This window comes from Alexandromys fortis, unplaced genomic scaffold (assembly GCF_014885135.2).
Source record: "Alexandromys fortis isolate MF-2015 unplaced genomic scaffold, M_Fortis_MF-2015_v1.1 scaffold_189, whole genome shotgun sequence".
Taxonomy (NCBI): Eukaryota; Metazoa; Chordata; class Mammalia; order Rodentia; family Cricetidae; genus Alexandromys; species Alexandromys fortis.
In genome coordinates, this window is record NW_026068081.1 from 1662504 (window position 1) to 1680531 (window position 18028).

At 38.1% G+C, this 18028-nt stretch overlaps 1 protein-coding gene across 6 annotated transcripts in view; it reads left to right on the plus strand.

Moving 5' to 3' along the window:
- Positions 1 to 17206, plus strand: part of Wdr44 (WD repeat domain 44) — a 99509-nt gene extending 82303 nt beyond the window's left edge. For 5 of the 6 annotated variants that reach the window (XM_050121910.1, XM_050121912.1, XM_050121911.1 and 2 more), the window contains 7 exons: positions 6408 to 6530; positions 9472 to 9663; positions 9824 to 9925; positions 10427 to 10542; positions 11550 to 11677; positions 13130 to 13258; positions 16120 to 17206. In XM_050121910.1, the coding sequence (XP_049977867.1) occupies positions 6408 to 6530; positions 9472 to 9663; positions 9824 to 9925; positions 10427 to 10542; positions 11550 to 11677; positions 13130 to 13258; positions 16120 to 16214 (885 nt within the window). In that variant the 3' untranslated portion in view covers positions 16215 to 17206. The remainder of the gene's footprint in view (positions 1 to 6407; positions 6531 to 9471; positions 9664 to 9823; positions 9926 to 10426; positions 10543 to 11549; positions 11678 to 13129; positions 13259 to 16119) is intronic. The other variant, XR_007588687.1, reaches the window with a different exon arrangement.
- The last annotated feature ends 822 nt before the right edge of the window (positions 17207 to 18028 follow it).

Here is an 18028-nt window from a genome sequence, read left to right on the forward strand (position 1 = left end):
TCTCTCTCTCTCTCTCTCTCTCTCTCTCTCTCTCTCTCTCTCTCTCTCTCTCTCTCTCTGTGTATGTGTGTGTGTGTGTGTGTGTGTGTGTGTGTGTGTGTTTCTCTCTCTCTATTTCTGTCTGGTGGTCTGCTTTTTAAATCAAATACCTTGCAAACTTGAGGACCTGAGTTTGATCCCAAAATTTTACAGTAAAAAAGAAAAGCACACATCATAATCACAGCACTGATAGGAGGAGACACATAGACCCATGTGACTCTCTTTCCCTCTGGTAAGTCAGCCTAACCAGCTTGGAAAATTCAAGACCAGTAAAAGACCCTGTCTCATAAAATAAGTTGTAGCACCTGAGGAACACCTAATGTTATCCTCTGACCTCCACATGCATGAACGTACACATTTACGTGTACATACATGAACACAAAGAGGAACAGAGCCCTTTTTAAAAAAATATTTTGAAGTTTTGGTTTTCAAATTTTAAAATTACATTTATTTATTTATTTATTTGCGTATGTGCACTTGTGTGTATACGAGTGTGTGCTTGTGTGCCAAGGTGTGAATATGGAAGCCAAAGGACAAGTGGGAGTCAAGTTCTCTCCTACCATGTGTGTCCCAGCAATTAAACCCAGATCAGAAGACTTAACAGCAAACATCTTTAACCTCTGAGCCATCTCGATGGCCCAAGAACTTTTTTACATAGAAATAAAGAGGCTTGTGGCAGACAGTTTTTATATTTTAATTGACATATGACAATTATGCATATTAATGAAGTATAATATATGTGTATAAAAATGATTAAAAGAGCCGGGCGGTGGTGGCACACGCCTTTAATCCCAGCACTCGGGAGGCAGAGGCAGGCGGATCTCTGTGAGTTCGAGACCAGCCTGGTCTACAGAGCTAGTTCCAGGACAGGCTCCAAAGCCACAGAGAAACCCTGTCTCGGGGAAAAAAAAAAGATTAAAAATCAGATAATTGATATCTCTACCTCCTTGAAGATTTACCATTTTCTATTTAGTGCCTTCAAACTCTTCTTTTCTCGTTATTTATAAAATCTACAATAAATTGTTGTAAATTACAGACACCATCCTACACTATAGAATACTACAATTTGTTCCTCTTACCTAATTGCATTTTGATGCAACACTAAAGAGACTCAGCAGGTTGTCTCTGTCTCTCTCTCTCCATCTCACTCCCTTCCTCCTCCTCTCCCCTGATTAATAATGATAGTCAATGAAGACCTCAATTCAAGGAGGAGTAAGTGAGGGCACAGGAGGGGTTGTGGCAAGAAGGAACATGGGAGGCTTTAGAAGGAAGAAAGGAAAAGGGGGGAAGTGATGAAATTATATCTTAATTAAAATGAAAGAATAAACCAAGTTTCTAAAACAATTTCCTACTAGATATTCTGTATTTCCGATTCACTCAAAACAGATTTGTTGTTCTCTTAACCACCTAAATGAAGGTCACGACTCTGGAGACAGACTCCCAGCGTTCATATTCTAACTACTTTGCTCCCTTGTAGTTGTGGGATCTTTGGCCACTTTCCTTAACTTTACTATACAGCACCTATAAAATAGGTAAAAGTAACTTCTTTGCAGAGTTGCAGGGAAAGGTTAACTGAGTAAATACAAAGCACTTACATAGGGCTGGAGAGATGGCTTAGCAGTTAAGAGCACTTGCTGTTTTTGCAGAGTACCTGGGTTCCATTTCCAGCACCCACATGGTGGCTCAAAACCATTTGCTTCTCCAATTCTAAAGGATCCAACAGCCTCTTATTGCCTCCATGGGCACCAGATATGCATGCAGTACTCATACATTCAAATGGCAAAACACCCATACACATAAAATAAATCTTAAAAAACAAAACCAAACAAAAAAAGTACTTAGCACACAGTAAATGCTCAGTTAATATTACCTGCAAATGGGGCTGGGGATATGGCTCAGCAGTTAAGAATGAATACTGCTCCTCATGGAGAGGACCCAAGTTTGGTTCTCAACATCTGCATGGGGCAGTTTACAACTGTCTATAACTCCAGCTCCAAGGAGATACAATACCTTTGTTCTCCATGAGCAACTACACTTAACATTCAAATAACCCCCTACACACATATAATTAAAAATAGAGAAGTAAGAACATTATCTATTATTGCTGAGTCCTAATGTCTTCCTCGGGGGAGGGGGTGAAAAGGCACGATGTCAGCAGACACAGACGCCAGGAGTCAGGTCGAAGGCTTACAGCAGATTCATTTGTTTAACAGTGAGGAAAAGCTTATATACCCTCCCAGCACCCAGGCCTTCTCATCCCTTGACAGTTGACAGCACATGCTCATCTCTCATTGGCTAGTAAAATCAGGACCTCTGACAGCGCCTGTTGCTAGGCACTCAGAAACATTGTTTGGTTGCTCCTTATTGGCTAGGCACAGACAGGACCTTTGACAGGTTCAGGCAGACTCCAGGTTGGCTCCTTTTGGCCTGGTAGGCCTTAACTTCCTACAATGTATGAATGTGCCAGTTAGAGGACTTTAGGCAGCAAGGTCACCAAATTTAAGTATTTTGCGTGTGTTCTCTATTTGTGTTATCAAAACAGGTGAGGTCACTGATGTTTATCAAGGAGTTGAAAAATGAGATGTATATGAGTTAAGGAACATGCTGACAGGCTTGTCACTATGGAGTAGGGAATTGTCTTTAGAACCGTACTCTCTCATCCCATTCCCATGTCACAGTAGCTCATCACCTTACAGAAGCTAGCATACAAAAATTGAAAATGCTGAATATATTGCAAAGATTTAAGAATCATAAATACTTCCTTTCCTGCATTCTTTACAAATGTTGTACATCAATGAAATCAATGAAATATATTTAATATCAGTCTGTATACTTGCCTTATGATTGGTGCCAGTTTGTGAGCTGAGACTTCCTGATTCTTGATATTATGAATACTATTCATAAGGGTATAAAACTGAAAAATTTGTCATAGTTATTCACATTAGTGTGTGTGTGTGTGTATGTGTGTGTGTGTGTGTGTATACAGACATGCATTGGGGCAGGGCAGAAGACAGTCTTAGGTGTTGCTCCTTAGGCAGCATCTAACTTTAGTTTTCTGTCCAGATACGTTTATTGGGCTGGTTCCCACTCATCATGAATCAGAGTGTCTTTGATGCTGCTTCCTCCTGAAGGAGCATCCTCTGTCAGCCCTTCCTGACAATGAAAATGAGTATTGACTTGTTTTGTTGAATCCTTCCTTCAGCTGTCTTACTAAGTTTTAATTTTTGAGATTATATCATTTCCCTGTTTCTTTCTTCCCTCTGAACTCTCCCATGTACTACCCACTTCTTGCTCTTTTTCAAAGTCATGGCTTCTTTTTTCTTTTATTGTTGTTACATTCTCTCTGTGTATGTATGTTTGTGTTTTCCTAAATACGTAAATACAACCAGCTCAATATAATATAATGTTACGTGTATGTTATGTTTTCAGAACTGACCATTTGGTATTCGATAACAAATTGGTGTGCTTTTCACTGGGAAAGACCTAACTGCTACTGTCTTAATTATTTTTACTGTAAAGAAACACCATAACCAAGGAAGCTTATGAAAGAAAGCATTTAATTTGGTGCTTGCTTACAGTTTCAGAGGGCAAGTCCATGACCATCATGACAGGGAACATGGCAGCAGGCAGGAAGTCATGGCATTGGAGCAGTAACTGAGAGTTAACATATTGAGATAAGAGAGAATTAGCTGGGAATGGCTTGGGCTTTTAAAACCTGAAAGTCTACTCCTTAGTGACAAGCCTTCTCCAACAAGGTCACACTTCCTTATCCTTCCCAAACAATTCCTCCAACTATGGACCAGCATTCAAATACATGATCCTGTAGGGTCTATTATCATTCAAACCACCAAAGATGTCTAGATCTTCTTTACAGTAAGAGTCTAATCTGTTAAAGGATAGCAGCCAAATCTTACTTTACTGTTATTTCTCTTCACTGTCTATTAGAATCTCTGTTTGTAGTGAGTTTTCTATTTTTCAAATACTTGTTTTGTAGCAGCTAACACAATATTATATCATAGAGTAAAAATCCCATGTAGGAAAGATCTTTTTGGCTTTTAGAGACAGTTTTTTTTCTGTAGCTTTGGAGCCTGTCCTGGAACTAGCTCTTGTAGACCAGGCTGTCCTCGAACTCTCAGAGATCCTCCTGCCTCTGCCTTCCGAGTGCTGGGATTAAGGGGCTGCACCATCACCGCCTGGCAGGATCTTTTCATTGTATAGATGAGAGTCCTGCATTCCCTGATCCATCTAAGTATTATAAGTCTAGTTACATACAGAATTTCAGTTTAATATACTTTATGTGACTCCAAAGTTCAGCAATGAGTTGAAGAAATTATTTCAGGACCAGAGAGATGGCTCAGCAGTTAATAGTACTGGCTCATCTTCCCAAGAACCTAGGTTCAATTCCCAGCACTCACATGATGGCTCACAACTATATGTTCCAGTTCCAGAAGATCCAACACCCTCTTCTGGCCTTTTTGAGCACCACATATATACATGGTATACAGTCATACATGCAGACAAAACATTCATACAAATAAAAATTAAAGAAATTAATTTCATTTAGTAAGAATTTATTGAACAAAAATTCTTGGCATAGTAGAATAAAATTTAGCACGTCTTTAGCACATACATTTAGTATTTTAAGAATATATTCATCTATGATATGCTTAAAGTAAGAGCTGAATAAAGCCAAATTTTATTTGAGTTGTATTGGTTGGTTGCTTGGTTGGCTTATTTTAATGCTAATCATACACTCTGCTACTGAGCTACACCTGCAGCTCTGAAGAAGGCTAGTATTCAAGAGCACTGCACCATAAGTTTAGTGCTATTAATCAACAGAAAATTAGAATGCAAACTATATATGTTGATTAAAGCTTTTCTGGAATTGGATTATCTTTGAAAGTAAAAATAATTATTAGATACCCCCAGAGTCTATTATAGATCTTCCAAATTTCTCCTCCTTTTTTCTGCTTTGTTTCTGAATACTCAGGGTCAATCCTAGAGTCTTGCAAGTTCTTTCCCACCATGTGTGCTCCAAAGCTTTATTTTAGTAAGAAGGTATAGTATCTATTTAAAGATAGGTATTTTAAATGTGTTTTATAGAGTAGCTCATTACAGTTATATAGCCAAATAAATATTTGCAATTAGTCTTTCTGCTTATTTTTTTATGATTTTTTGAAGACAAGGTCTCTTGTAGCCAGGCTATCCTAAAACTTACTCTGTAGTTAAGGATGACTTTGAATTCCTGATTCTTGTGCCTCCACATCCCCAAAATTACAAGTATGAGCTGTCACACAGATAAAGATTAAGCGTTCTTAATTAACTTTGAGCAAATGACAAAGCATTTTGGTGCTTTTCTGTGCTCTGGAAAACATGGTCAGGGCCTAGACCTAGAGTCAGAGTACCTGCTCTTGAGCCCTATCTGTAGGCTGTGTAATCTTATGCAAGTTCTTTTTCTATGCTCCAATGTTCTCAGTTGTCACAAAGGATGAAAAGAATCTGCCTACCTCACAGAGTTGCTATAGTGCTAAGAACAAAGCTTTTAGCCAGCTCTATGTACTCGATAGATGTTATTACTACCTTGATTTGTTGATCGTCTTAGACATTTCAAAAAATACTAGAGTCCTTTTGAGTTTCCTCATACAGTGGTAATATATGGTTTCACCCTTTAAAGAGATGAGTTTTAAAAGCTATTGGGCTTTTCCAGCTGTGTGCTTTTGGTGAGTGGGTGTTTGGTTCCAGGGTAATTGGTCAAATACAATGCCCAAGTCAGTTAGTCTACTTTTTCCAGCTCAGAAAATTCTATGATGTCTTCTGAGAAACTTGACAGTTTCTGTTCTCTAATTTTCTTGCCTAGCGTGTGACAGGAGCACAATAACTTTTCATTTCTTGCTGCACTACAGAGCAATATTTTTGAAGACATTTTAAGTGACAATTAAGATCCATGTAAGTTAGAATTCACCTGCATTTTTGGTGCGAAGAATAGCTAAACTAAAATAATCAAATAAGTAGATACCATATATTCATAGCTAAGTTTGAACATGTACAGATTAAAATAGCTAAAGTACTCCTTAATACTCTGCTTATACCTGGCATACTTCCTATCATACATCATAAGATTCATAGTAATGTCACAACAGGTAATGCTGAAATGTCTTAAAATCAGTGAAATAGATACTAGTTTGAGAAAATAACACATTTTTCAAGTGAATTGAAATAGTCGTGTTCTTTGTGATGCTGCATATAGCAATAACATAGTATATAAAACTAAAACTGGAAAATAAAACTGTGATTCTAGTTAACTTGTATTGTATAAGCAGTGTTTTAATATATACAGTAATAAAGTACTGATGTCATTTTCTCCATAGAACTACTTTCTGCTCTCTTCTTCCATGGATAAGACAGTCAGGTTATGGCACATTTCTAGAAGAGAATGCCTTTGCTGTTTTCAACATATAGATTTTGTCACTGCCATCGCTTTCCATCCAAGGGTAAGTAACCATTCACTCTTTGTCATGAGATGAAGGAATTTGATTTCTGTGGAGAGCAGTTAGGACTACAGGATAAAAAAAATCATTACTGACCACATAACTGAAAGCAAATTAGTGTCACATTTTGCTTTAAGAATGGGAAGGGAGCTGGGTGTTGTAACACAGTCCCTGCACTTGGGAGGCTGACATACATGAATCTCTGTGAGTTTGAGTCCAGCCTAGTCTATAGAGTAAGTTTTCAGACAGCCAAGGCTGATTAGGGAGACCACGTCTCAAAAACTGGGGAAAGGGACTGAGAATGTAGCTTAGTAAGGTATTTGTTTAGCAAGCAGGAAGCTCTGGGTTTAGTTGCGAGTACTACAAAAACTGGGTGTGGTGACACATGCCTGTCCTCACAGTTCTGGGAAGGTAGTGACTGAAGGGTCAAAAGTTCACAGTCACTTTCCATTACACAATGAGTTTGAGGCCAATCCGGGATACATAAGAAGACCCTGTCAATCAATCAGTCAGTGGTTGGAAAAGAAATATTCTAATAATTTGTATTACAAGTGGGGAATTATATTCTAAATACAGTAGTAAAAAGCTATCCCAAATCCTTAATAGCTCATGAACTATAAATACAGTATACACTACATATGGAAGATAGTAGAGAGAGAGAGAGAAAAATAGCAGCTAAAAATGGTAGTGCATGTCTGTAATCCCAGCTCTCTTTAAACTGAATCAGGAGGATCACTAGTTTAAGACAGGCTGGCCTATATGATAAGACGTTGTCTCTAAAAGGAGGAAACAGTAGGTGTAAAATGGTAACAGTAAGTATATAGGTGAGAATTGTGGAAGGGGGACAAAGTACAAAAGACTGAAATAGGTAGCTACCACATTTCATTGTATGGTATCCTAAATTAATATTTAGGCTCTTGAAACATTGTTAACGAATATTTTGTGTGTGTGTGTTGTATGTGTGTATGCTTGCATGCATGTGTGTGCACTTAAGTGTATACATGTGCATAGGGGAGTACACTTGCCATTGCATTCACTTGTGGAGGCTAAAGTCAACCTTGAATTATTTTCCTCTGTGACACTCTACCTTATTTTTAATAACTAATGATTTTTTTATTGTTTTATGTATATGGATATTTTATATGTATATCTATGTACCACATGTGTGTCAGGTGCCCTCCAAAGCCAGAGAGGGTGTTAGATCATTTGGAACTAGAGTTACAGGTGCTTGTGAGCCACCAAATGGATGCTAGAAATTGCACCTGTGTCCTCTGGTAGAGCAGCCAGTGCTCTTAACTGCTGAGCCATGTCTCCTACCCTACCTTATTTTTTGTGAGAGAGTCTCTTTCACTGAACATGGAGTCACTGTTCTGGCTAGACTGGCTTGCCAGCAAACTCTCCAGAGTCTACTTATCTTGTCCCCTGCTCCAGCACTGGGGTTACAGATTTGTACCGCCACACCCAGCTTTTATGTAGGTGCTAGCGATCAACAGTCGAGTCCTCCTGGTTAGATAGCAAGCACTTTACTCTAACAAGCTATTTCCCCAGCTCTTGTTAGTCTTAATCTTGTTTGTTTCTTGTTTACTGTTTCTGAGATCAGGTTTCACTGTGTTGTTCTGGCACACATCAAAATCTTGGTTTCAAGTGTTCTTCCTGCCTCAACCTTTTGAGTAGTTTAGGCAGCATCCATGAGAGGCTTCAGCGGCGAATTAAGTGTCTAATACGAAGAAAATGTCCTGATTATTAATATGTAATCCGTGTGTGTGTAGGGGGTGGTTCCTTCTCATATTATCTTTTGTGTATGTGTACCTTCTCATATTATCTTTTGAGAAAGAGTTTCTCACTTAATCTGGAGCTCACCCATTTGGCCAGACTTGTTGGCCAGGGAATTCTAGGGGGTCTACCTTTCTCTGACCCCCAACACTAAAGTTACTAATGTGTGCCATTGCCATGTATGTAGATGCTGGGGATCCAAACTCAGGTCCTCACACTTTACCAACTGAGCCATCTCCCTAGCCCCTCATCAGTAATTATGACATTACCAGAATTTAGCCCAGCTGAGTGGTAGGACTAATGTCATTTACAGAGGACTTTTCAACCTTGACTCTACTGACATTGTTATGGGGAGGGATGAATGTCCTGTCTGTATATTGTAGGATGCTTAGTAGCACTTCTGGCCTCTATTTACAGTGGTAATATCCTCCCCTACGCCAGACTATGACAATCAGAAATGTCTGCTGACATTGCTGTGTGCCTAGGATAGAGTCAGTTTCTCTATATATAGAACTCTTAGTCTGTAAGTCAGTATCAGAGTTCCTAAAACGCAGGTTCAATTTGTAACTGGCGTTAACCTGGTATCCCAATGTTACACGTTCCTGAAACATGTATGGCATAAGATAGTGTTTCCCAAAGCATACCCAAAGAAAATCCAGGGTGAAGGAAATTAAAAAGTCACTACCCACTTTATTCCCCCTTTTGGAGATTCAAAAATACAAGTTAACAGAGAATCCTATGAAGTTTTTACACTCCAGAATTTCTTAAACTTAATTGATTGTAGAATATTGTTTCATGTAATGCGTACTCAAACATTTCTATTAACAGCCATACTTTGGAAAAACAGGTTAAGGATATGATAAAGTGATTTGAATTCTGTTTCTCCAACATGAAATCTGACATGTTTAATTGTTGTCATTTTAGTGCACAGAATGGTGCTTGCTTGAGGACTGATTCTTTGTGGCTAGGTGTAAATGTAGTTTCACTGATAGAGTACTTGTTTGCATGCATGAGGCCCTGACTTGACTCCCTAGTTCCCAGCCTTCACAAGAAAAAGCAGTAATAATTACTTTTCAAGTAAGATTTCATTTTAGATTATTATTTCTAATCTTTTATTTTATTAATTGGCCTGATATGAACATAAAAGCATTCTCTTTCGCCACCTTTTTAGGATGACAGGTATTTTCTCAGTGGATCATTAGACGGAAAGCTCCGCCTGTGGAACATTCCTGACAAAAAAGTGGCTTTATGGAATGAAGTAGATGGTCAGACAAAATTGATCACAGCTGCCAACTTCTGTCAGAATGGCAAATATGCAGTAATTGGGACGTATGATGGTAGATGTATTTTCTATGATACAGAGGTAAGAACCTTGTGGTTTTACACAAGTAATTCCTACCCTCTGGCCTTTAACTGCCTTTTCTGTAAAATAGGGCAAAAATGGTAATATCTGAAACTTGGAGCAAATGATCCTTGAGGTTTCTTCTAATTCTGATCTTTTTAATTTATGATTTTTGTTTTAGCATTTGAAATACCATACACAAATACATGTACGATCTACTAGAGGGCGAAACAAGGTTGGAAGAAAAATTACTGGCATTGAACCTTTACCTGGAGAAAATAAGGTACTATAGTATTCAAATCCATCTCTCTCCACACTGTGTATTGATTCTTGAAAGATAGTTTTAATATCTGAGCAATAACATAGGGGAATACTGCTGTTTGTAGTTTTGCTGTTTATTTGCTTGGTGTTTAACACCTTTTGATGTTATGACTTAATTTATATTAAAAGGTGGTTTTTTTAAAAACTTTTTTTTAAAGAGGATTTTTTCTGTCTAGCCCTAGCTGTCCTGGCTATAGACCAGACTAGGCTGGCCAAAAACTCACAGAGATCCACCTGCCTCTGACTCCTAAATCCTGGTATTAAAGGAGTGTGCCACCACCGCCTTTAAAAGATGATTTTTATTTTGGTTTTTCGACACAGGGTTTCTTTGTAGCTTTGGAGCCAGTCCTGGAACTCACTGTACAGACCAGGCTGACCTTGAACTCACAGAGATCCTCCTGCCTCTGTCTCCACCGCCTAGCAAAAGATGATATTTTTAACTTTGCTTTTGGTTTGCTTTTAGATATTGGTAACCTCAAATGACTCCAGAATCAGATTATATGATCTCAGAGACCTATCACTGTCCATGAAGTATAAGGGTTATGTCAATAGCAGCAGCCAGATCAAAGCAAGTTTCAGGTAAATTGGCATTGGGAAATTCCCAAAAGTATGGCATTTCTTCACTCCCTGTTTTTCATTATATAAGGTTTTAAGTCTATATGTTTTTATAATCATATCACACACTATCATCATACAGTGCTTACTTTGTCTACCTGAATGGTAGGTAAGAAAACTACCCCTCTTTTGCAAAAAAAAAAAAAAAAAGCAAAACCCAGAACATTAAATAATTGGCCTAAAATCATCGTTGTCAGAGACATTAAAGCTTAGAGGATTCTTAGTTCCAGAATATTTGCTTTTCAACTTTCATGTAAGCTTTTAAGAGGCACTCACCCCCCACCACCACTACATGCATACTGTCTTTATCCTTTTAGGTGCAGGAGCTAAGAAAGTATTTTATCACCCTAAAGTACCTTGTCATTATACCTTTACTTGTCATTATTCTTTCAGTTCTTAATTTGGGATCTGTGAGCTCTCCTGAAATAGGATTACCTGCCTAGCTTTTCTTCTTTCAAATTCTGCTATCAACTTTTCTTAAAAAATTAGTTCTTCTTGAAGTACCTAGTAATTACCCAGCCATTCAACTGATGAACTATCCTTTAAGTCACTAGTTCTCCTAGAGTGAATTAATCAACATCACAGTTATCAGGACTTTGATGAAAATACTAATGCTGATCATGGTTAGCATGATGAAGCCCAGAGTTGGGTGCTCAGCACTAATAATAATGTTCAAAAACTGAACAGCAGGTTACATCCCTATGTCTGGAAAGATTAGCCTTGTTATCACAAGAGATAGTATAGTCATTATAACAGTGCTAGAACAAGTAAGTAGCAATGAGCAACAGCACCAAAAAAGCCTGGCTCTGAATCAAACCACCTTTGGAATCTTCAGAATAAGGAGATGGCTCGAGTTTTCAACAATCTCCCTCAGGTGTTGTTTTAGATATTTTAAATTAGGAAGCACTGATAGAAGGAAACCTTGATTTTTTTTTTCTGTTTATTTTTTGACCTGTCCTGCTCAAATATAGCCATGACTTTACTTACCTCGTTAGCGGTTCAGAAGATAAATATGTTTATATCTGGAGTACTTACCATGACCTAAGCAAGTTTACTTCAGTCAGGAGAGATCGTAATGACTTCTGGGAAGGTATTAAAGGTAAGCAAATGCAGCTTACTTATATGTATGTGCCTTATTATAAAGGAGTAGAGATTTGTTGTGACTGCACTATGCTGGAAACATAGATGGACATACTTATGTCTCTCCACTATGTCAGAATTTATAGATTTACAATAAACTCACAAGTTACAACAGTTTTGTTGGCTGCAATTTCCCAAGAAGTCCCAGTTTTCTTTGATAGCTGGCCTTTGGCCAACACAGGCTCTTTTATCCCAATTCTTAAGAATTGTTACTTGTGTGGGGGTAGTGTGGGAGGTGTAGTTCCACACAGACACTGTGCAAGTGTAGAGGCCAGAGAACAGCTCTGTGGAGTCAGTGCTCTCCTTCCCCTGTGGGTTTTAGGATCATACTCAGGTCTCTAGGCTTGTGTCACAAGAACCTTTACCAATTGAGCCATCTCGCTGGCCCTTTCATTCCAATCTTAATTACTAATATTACGTTTCAAATCACACATTGCACATGATACAGTAATTAGTAGTTTATAGAGTGGGTGCAAAAGGGTTAAAGAGGTCACAGAGTTCAGGGAAGCTTTCCTGGGGCAGAGGCAGATAGATGCAAAGAGAGTCACTGAGGCAGTTAGAAAAGACATTAAGGAACACAACTGAAGAGCTTCTGGAAGCTCAGCAGAGCCACCCACAGCCAAACTATGAAAATACTGAACTGAAAAACAGGTGGCAGGCAGGCAATTCAAGTGGGACATTCCAGCAGGGGGACTGAGCTGAGCTTAAACTCACAGGACAATTAGAAGTTCTCTGTTTCTGACATAGACCAGGTTGTCAGATAGCAGTTCACTGCATTTGTAACCAGTCATTAAAGTGATAGGTTCTATCTTTTTATAGGGTCCAAATGAGAGTATCCCACCTTTCAATGTGTTCACTAAGTTCTGGGGCCCAATTTTTTTCTCTGATAAAGTTTTAATAGGCCCATGTAGTCATAAGCTTCTAATCTACTTCGATGAGTTTGTAGGTGTTACCCTTGTAGCTTTAATAAGGTATCAGTCTGTGCTTGTAGTTGGTGCTGGACGGGTGATGGTGTCTGTGTGTACAAATGAGATGTAAAGCCATCCTGCCTCTGCATTTCTATTCAAAATGTAGTCAAATACTGCTTTGTAAGATGGAGCCATCCAGAGCAAGACTTGGAGAAACTTGGAGCAAGGCACAACTTGATCTTCAAGACTTATTCTCAGCTTAGCAATTATAACTCATTGTATTTCAATAGCAAACTATTTCAGTTTTCTATACCAAAAAAGAATTTTCTTGGCCTAAAATTTGAAAAATATAGAAACAGAACCTATATGAGATAGTTTGTTAAAATATACTTCTGGGTTTTAAATTAGTCTTATATATTTTAAAAGAGCTTTTTCATATTCTCGTTTTTTGTCCTCATGTTTAGTATAAAATTTCTCAGTTATCCTAAAATAATTTTTCCCAGCACATAATGCAGTTGTTACATCAGCCATCTTTGCTCCAAATCCGAGTTTGATGTTATCCCTGGATATACAAACTGAAAAATTAGAAGGGACAAGTGAAGATGCTGAAGTTTTGGATAGCACATCTACTGGTAGGTGCCTATATTTTATTTGTCCTGTTTTTTTCTAGCCCCCTGTGGTAAGATTTTCATACACATAAATAGCATTTCTTGTGGACAACATAACAGTTGTTAGATACCCATTTCTGAACATTCAAATAACATGTTTCTTGAAAGTTTTACACCTTTAAATTCCTCTAGGAATTTTGGAAAATTGGGAGTTAGTTATTTGTTTACTTATTTGTTTTGTGACAGGCTCTCACTGCGTAGCCCTGGCTGGACTAGAGCTTACTTTGTAGACCAAGCTGGTCTTTGTAGTAGGAGCTGTGGGCTGTGTTCCTGCTGCCCCAGCTCCCGGCCGCCTGGCTAGCTTATGCCCCGAAATAACAACACACAAACTGTATTCTTTTAAACACTGCTTGTCCCATTATATCTAGCCTCTTCTCGGCTAACTCTCGCACCTGGACTAGCCCATTTCTAATAATATGTGTAGCCCATGAGGTGGCTTACCAGGGAAGATCTTAACCTACTTCCATCCTGGGTTGGAGCTTCATCGCTTCTGCCCCAGAGAGGAGAGCTGTTGAGTCTGAGCTCACTTCCTCTTCCTCCCAGCATTCTGTTCTGTTTACTCCACCCACCTATGTTCTAACCTATGAGGGCCAAGCAGTTTCTTTATTTTTTAACCAATGACCTTCCTCCATCAGGTCTTGACTTCACAGAGATCTGCCTGTCTATGCCTCCCAAGTACTCCCAATTTCATGTAAGCAGAGACTGCTGGTTCATTTCCCAGCCATCCAGACCTGAATAATCAAACAGAAACTATACTAATTACAACACTGTTTAGCCAATAGCTCAGGTGTATTCCTACCTAACTCTTACATCTTAAATTAACCCATTCCTATTGATCTGTGTATTACCATAAGGCTGTGGTGGCTTACCAGGTAAGGTTCTGGCTTCTTCCTCCTTTGGCAGCTACATGGCATCTCTTTGACTCCACCTGCTCTCTTTATATATTTTTGTTTGGTTTTCCCCACCTAGTTCTATTCTGCCCTGCCATAGGCCAAAGCAACTTCTTTATTAACCAATGGTAATAAAACATTTTCATAGCATACAGAGGGGAATCCCACATCAATTTTAGGTATTTAAAATGCTTAGAAGAGGAAGTGAAAGGAAACTGTCAAAAGGAAGAGTGATTGTATGAAGCTATCATAAAAATGTTCTGTACTTTTCCTTAAGAATGTGGTTAAGAGGGCTGGAGAGATGGCTGAGTGGTTAAGAGCATTGCCTTCTCTTCCAAAGGTCCTGAGTTCAATTCCTGGCAACCACATGGTGGCTCACAACCATCTGTAATGAGATCTGGTGCCCTCTTCTGGCCGGCAGGCATACACGTAGAGATAATATTATAATATACATAATAAATAAATAAATATTTAAAAAACAAAGAATGTGGCTAAGAGCATGTGTATGTAAACCAGTTTTTAGAGAAAATAAGCTTATATTAGGAAAAGCAGTGATAGAATACTTCCTGAAACATTTTTGCACACGATAGACAGCTCTCTTTTAGAGAGCCATAAAATCACAGCAATAAATAGGATGCACAGAAGAGGCATTTGTTGTGCTATTCTATCTGAAGAATACAAGGATGATGTCCAGCCTAGCACTTCTTTCAACACAAATCAAAATTATTAAGCTTTTACTAAATGCCTACTTGGAGACAATGTATAGTATATTTTTTTAAAAGCCTTCTTAAAACTATATCACATTAACAAGATCGCAATAACTCTAGATTCTTTTGAAAGAGTTGCAGCTTTAATGGATTCTTTCCAAATGTGTACCTGTCTAGGTCTATCTAAGATAAAACTGGTAACCCAGGGCATGGGACCATAAAACACATCCAATGGCCCTCTCTCTTTATTCCTGACATTGGCAGTTTGAGCTTTCCTGTATTAACCCCCACCCTAGGTTGGGGTGATGTGGTTTACAGCATGTAACAAGAATTAAAGACAGTGTAATACAGTAGTCTCATTCTGTAGCTCAAGCTTACCTGGAACTCACTACATAATGAGGCTGGCCTCAAACCCCTGCCTTGCAGGCTTAGTGCTGAGACTCCAGCACTGTCAGGCACTAGAATTGAGTCTCAATAAAGACTTTCCGTTTTCCTCTCCTGCTTTTCTCTTATCTCTAAATCCTTTACTACAGCTGCACTGCTTGCCTTTAAGATATTCCAGATGGATTATAAGGAATGTTCAGTGGCTCACAAGATGGTAGTAGAGTGAAAACATTGTGTCTTGCTCATCCTGTAACCACTTTTCAATGAAAATTTAAATTCATCTATCTCTAAGTAATCAGTATTTCTTACATCTCCAATTTTTAGTCTACATATAATCAAGTTAGCTAACACAGAGTTTATTTGTCAAATGTTACTATACAGCTGGCAAATGTAAAAGGCAGCATAGCTACAGAGATACTCAGTAGAGACCATAAGGGCAGAGGGCTGTCAGCATTCCCAGAGCAAACGTACTCATTTCACGCAGTTTTGGTGTGTCTGTGCTATAGTCAACCCTATCATCACCTTAGAGACTCCTCTTAAGAGCAGATTGAAATAGAAGCAATTGATGACTTAGAGGCCTAGATTACCTTGGAGGAATTTAGCCATTCAGGCTCCAAGGAACTGTAACATCCCTAAACAGGAAAAGAGCAGCTAAGAGAAAGTTAAGTATGCTTTCAGGCAGAAAGGTACCAGAGGATGTAAAAATTCTAGAGAAATCCAAAAAACAGATGGTTGGAAGAGGATCTTTCCCAAAGATAGAAATGGGTCATGAGCATGTAGTGTTGTGGCAACAGGCTTCCTAGTCCTTTAAAATCAAGTAATATTTTTTTTTCATGTTTTTCAGGTATTGTGAAGACAGATAACACAGAAGTTCTTCTCTCTGCTGACTTCACTGGAGCTATCAAAGTGTTTATTAACAGAAGAAAAACTGTATTTTAATTTGAAACTATATTTAAAATAAGCCCATCAGTAAGTTTCTATATGTATCAGAAATGAGAAAGTATTATAGTGTTTCAGGCTAACATCCTTTTTTAACTTTTATTGAAAGTTGTTCAAATATAATATATATTTTTGAGAGGCAGTGTTAGTGATCTAGGAACCCCTAGACTGATAGACTAGAAAGAATGTGTCTAGATTAACATTGCCAAGCATAGAGTTTATGTTTTGTTATGTTTATGTTTTGTTATATAATTATAAACATGCACAGGTTTCTGCATGAAAAGATATTAATATATTAATCACATGTGCGTGCCTTTTGGTTACATGCACTAAATCTAACAAAGTTAAATTATTTTGGTGGCTCTTTTGGCCTCCTACTGGGTGATAGTCTTGTTTCTAGCTCTAAAATTTTTTTTGCACAAAATTTCATTTTTAAGAAACGTGGTATCTTTTGACTGAATTATTGTTTTGAAAATGTTATATAGGTTTTCAATAGGTCAATAACCATGTATAAATGGTTTTTTATAAATTTCTCAATTTGGGGACAAGATTTTTTTTGTGATCTAAATTGTGGACTTATTCTTTACTTTGTATGTGTGTATATAATATATATATATATATAAATATATATAATTTTTTTTTCTTTGCCACACTGGAGCACAATGTTTCTATGTAAAGAATTCTTTACTTTATCCATGAGCACCAGGCTTTGCTCACTTAAAAATAAGCCCCATTAAGGAGTAAGTCTTCTTTTTTACAATAATGTAAAAATGAATTGTTTACATTTTTTTAAAGCATTGTAGTTTTTAAAAATTAAGCTGTTTTGTTTTGTGTTGTTGAATTTGAAAGGCTTTGTAAATGCCAGTATAATGTACCAATGAAATAACATCTGGGACAAAGGAACCCTGGTAATGTTGTTGATGGTTTGCATATGTTTATGAAATTGAAATATGTATCATTAAAGTTGGTCATCAACACTTGTCAAAGGTGAATTATTTTTAGATGACTTGAGTAAACATAGAGATGCAAGAAAAACAAACTTTTGTCTTAAATTGAATTTAAGCAAACAGATTTTAAATCCCTAAGTTATGATGCATTAGCTACATGACTTTAAAGCTTTTCCTGAGTTGAATTCTGAAGTGAGCAGTACTGTCATCTGTGCTCACAGGCTCTTTCTGCATTTGCTTCTGGCACATGAGGACCTGAGGAGTCACCATCATATCCTCTTCAATCTAGCATGCTCTTCATCTTCAGAGGTCTTGGCTTTCTACTTGATTGCTTCTCTTCTGCCTTGGTCTTCACCTTTCTTTAGACAGTGCTCTTTCTCCTCCTTCCCTCCTTGTCCTTGCCCACCACTCTCTCCTCTCCCTCTCCCCTTTCTTCTCATATTTCTTAGATCTCACACTCTCCTATACTCTAAATGATAAATTGAATTGTTATGTCACTGTCTTTCCAACTAATCATAGGGTTTTGATTTGCAGTTTTTTTAGTCTTAAGGTCTGTGCGGCTGGTCCAGGGACACTTTTTTAAAATTCAGTCTCCACTCTGAAACTCTGAAGCAGCTTAGTGCTGAATACTTCTTTTCTTCTCCTTTTTCCTCTTTCCCCTTCTTTTTCTCCTCCTCTTCTTCTTCCATTCCCTTCTCCTTCTTTCTTCTTCGTCCTTCCCCCCCCTCCTTCTTCCTTCTTCTCCTCTTCTATTTTTATTTGTTTGCTTCTTGAGACAGGGTCTGTCTAGTCCTATCAGGGAACTCTATGTGGAGCAGCAGGGCAAGCTGGCCCCAAACTCAGAGATGCCTCTCCCTCTGCCTCTCT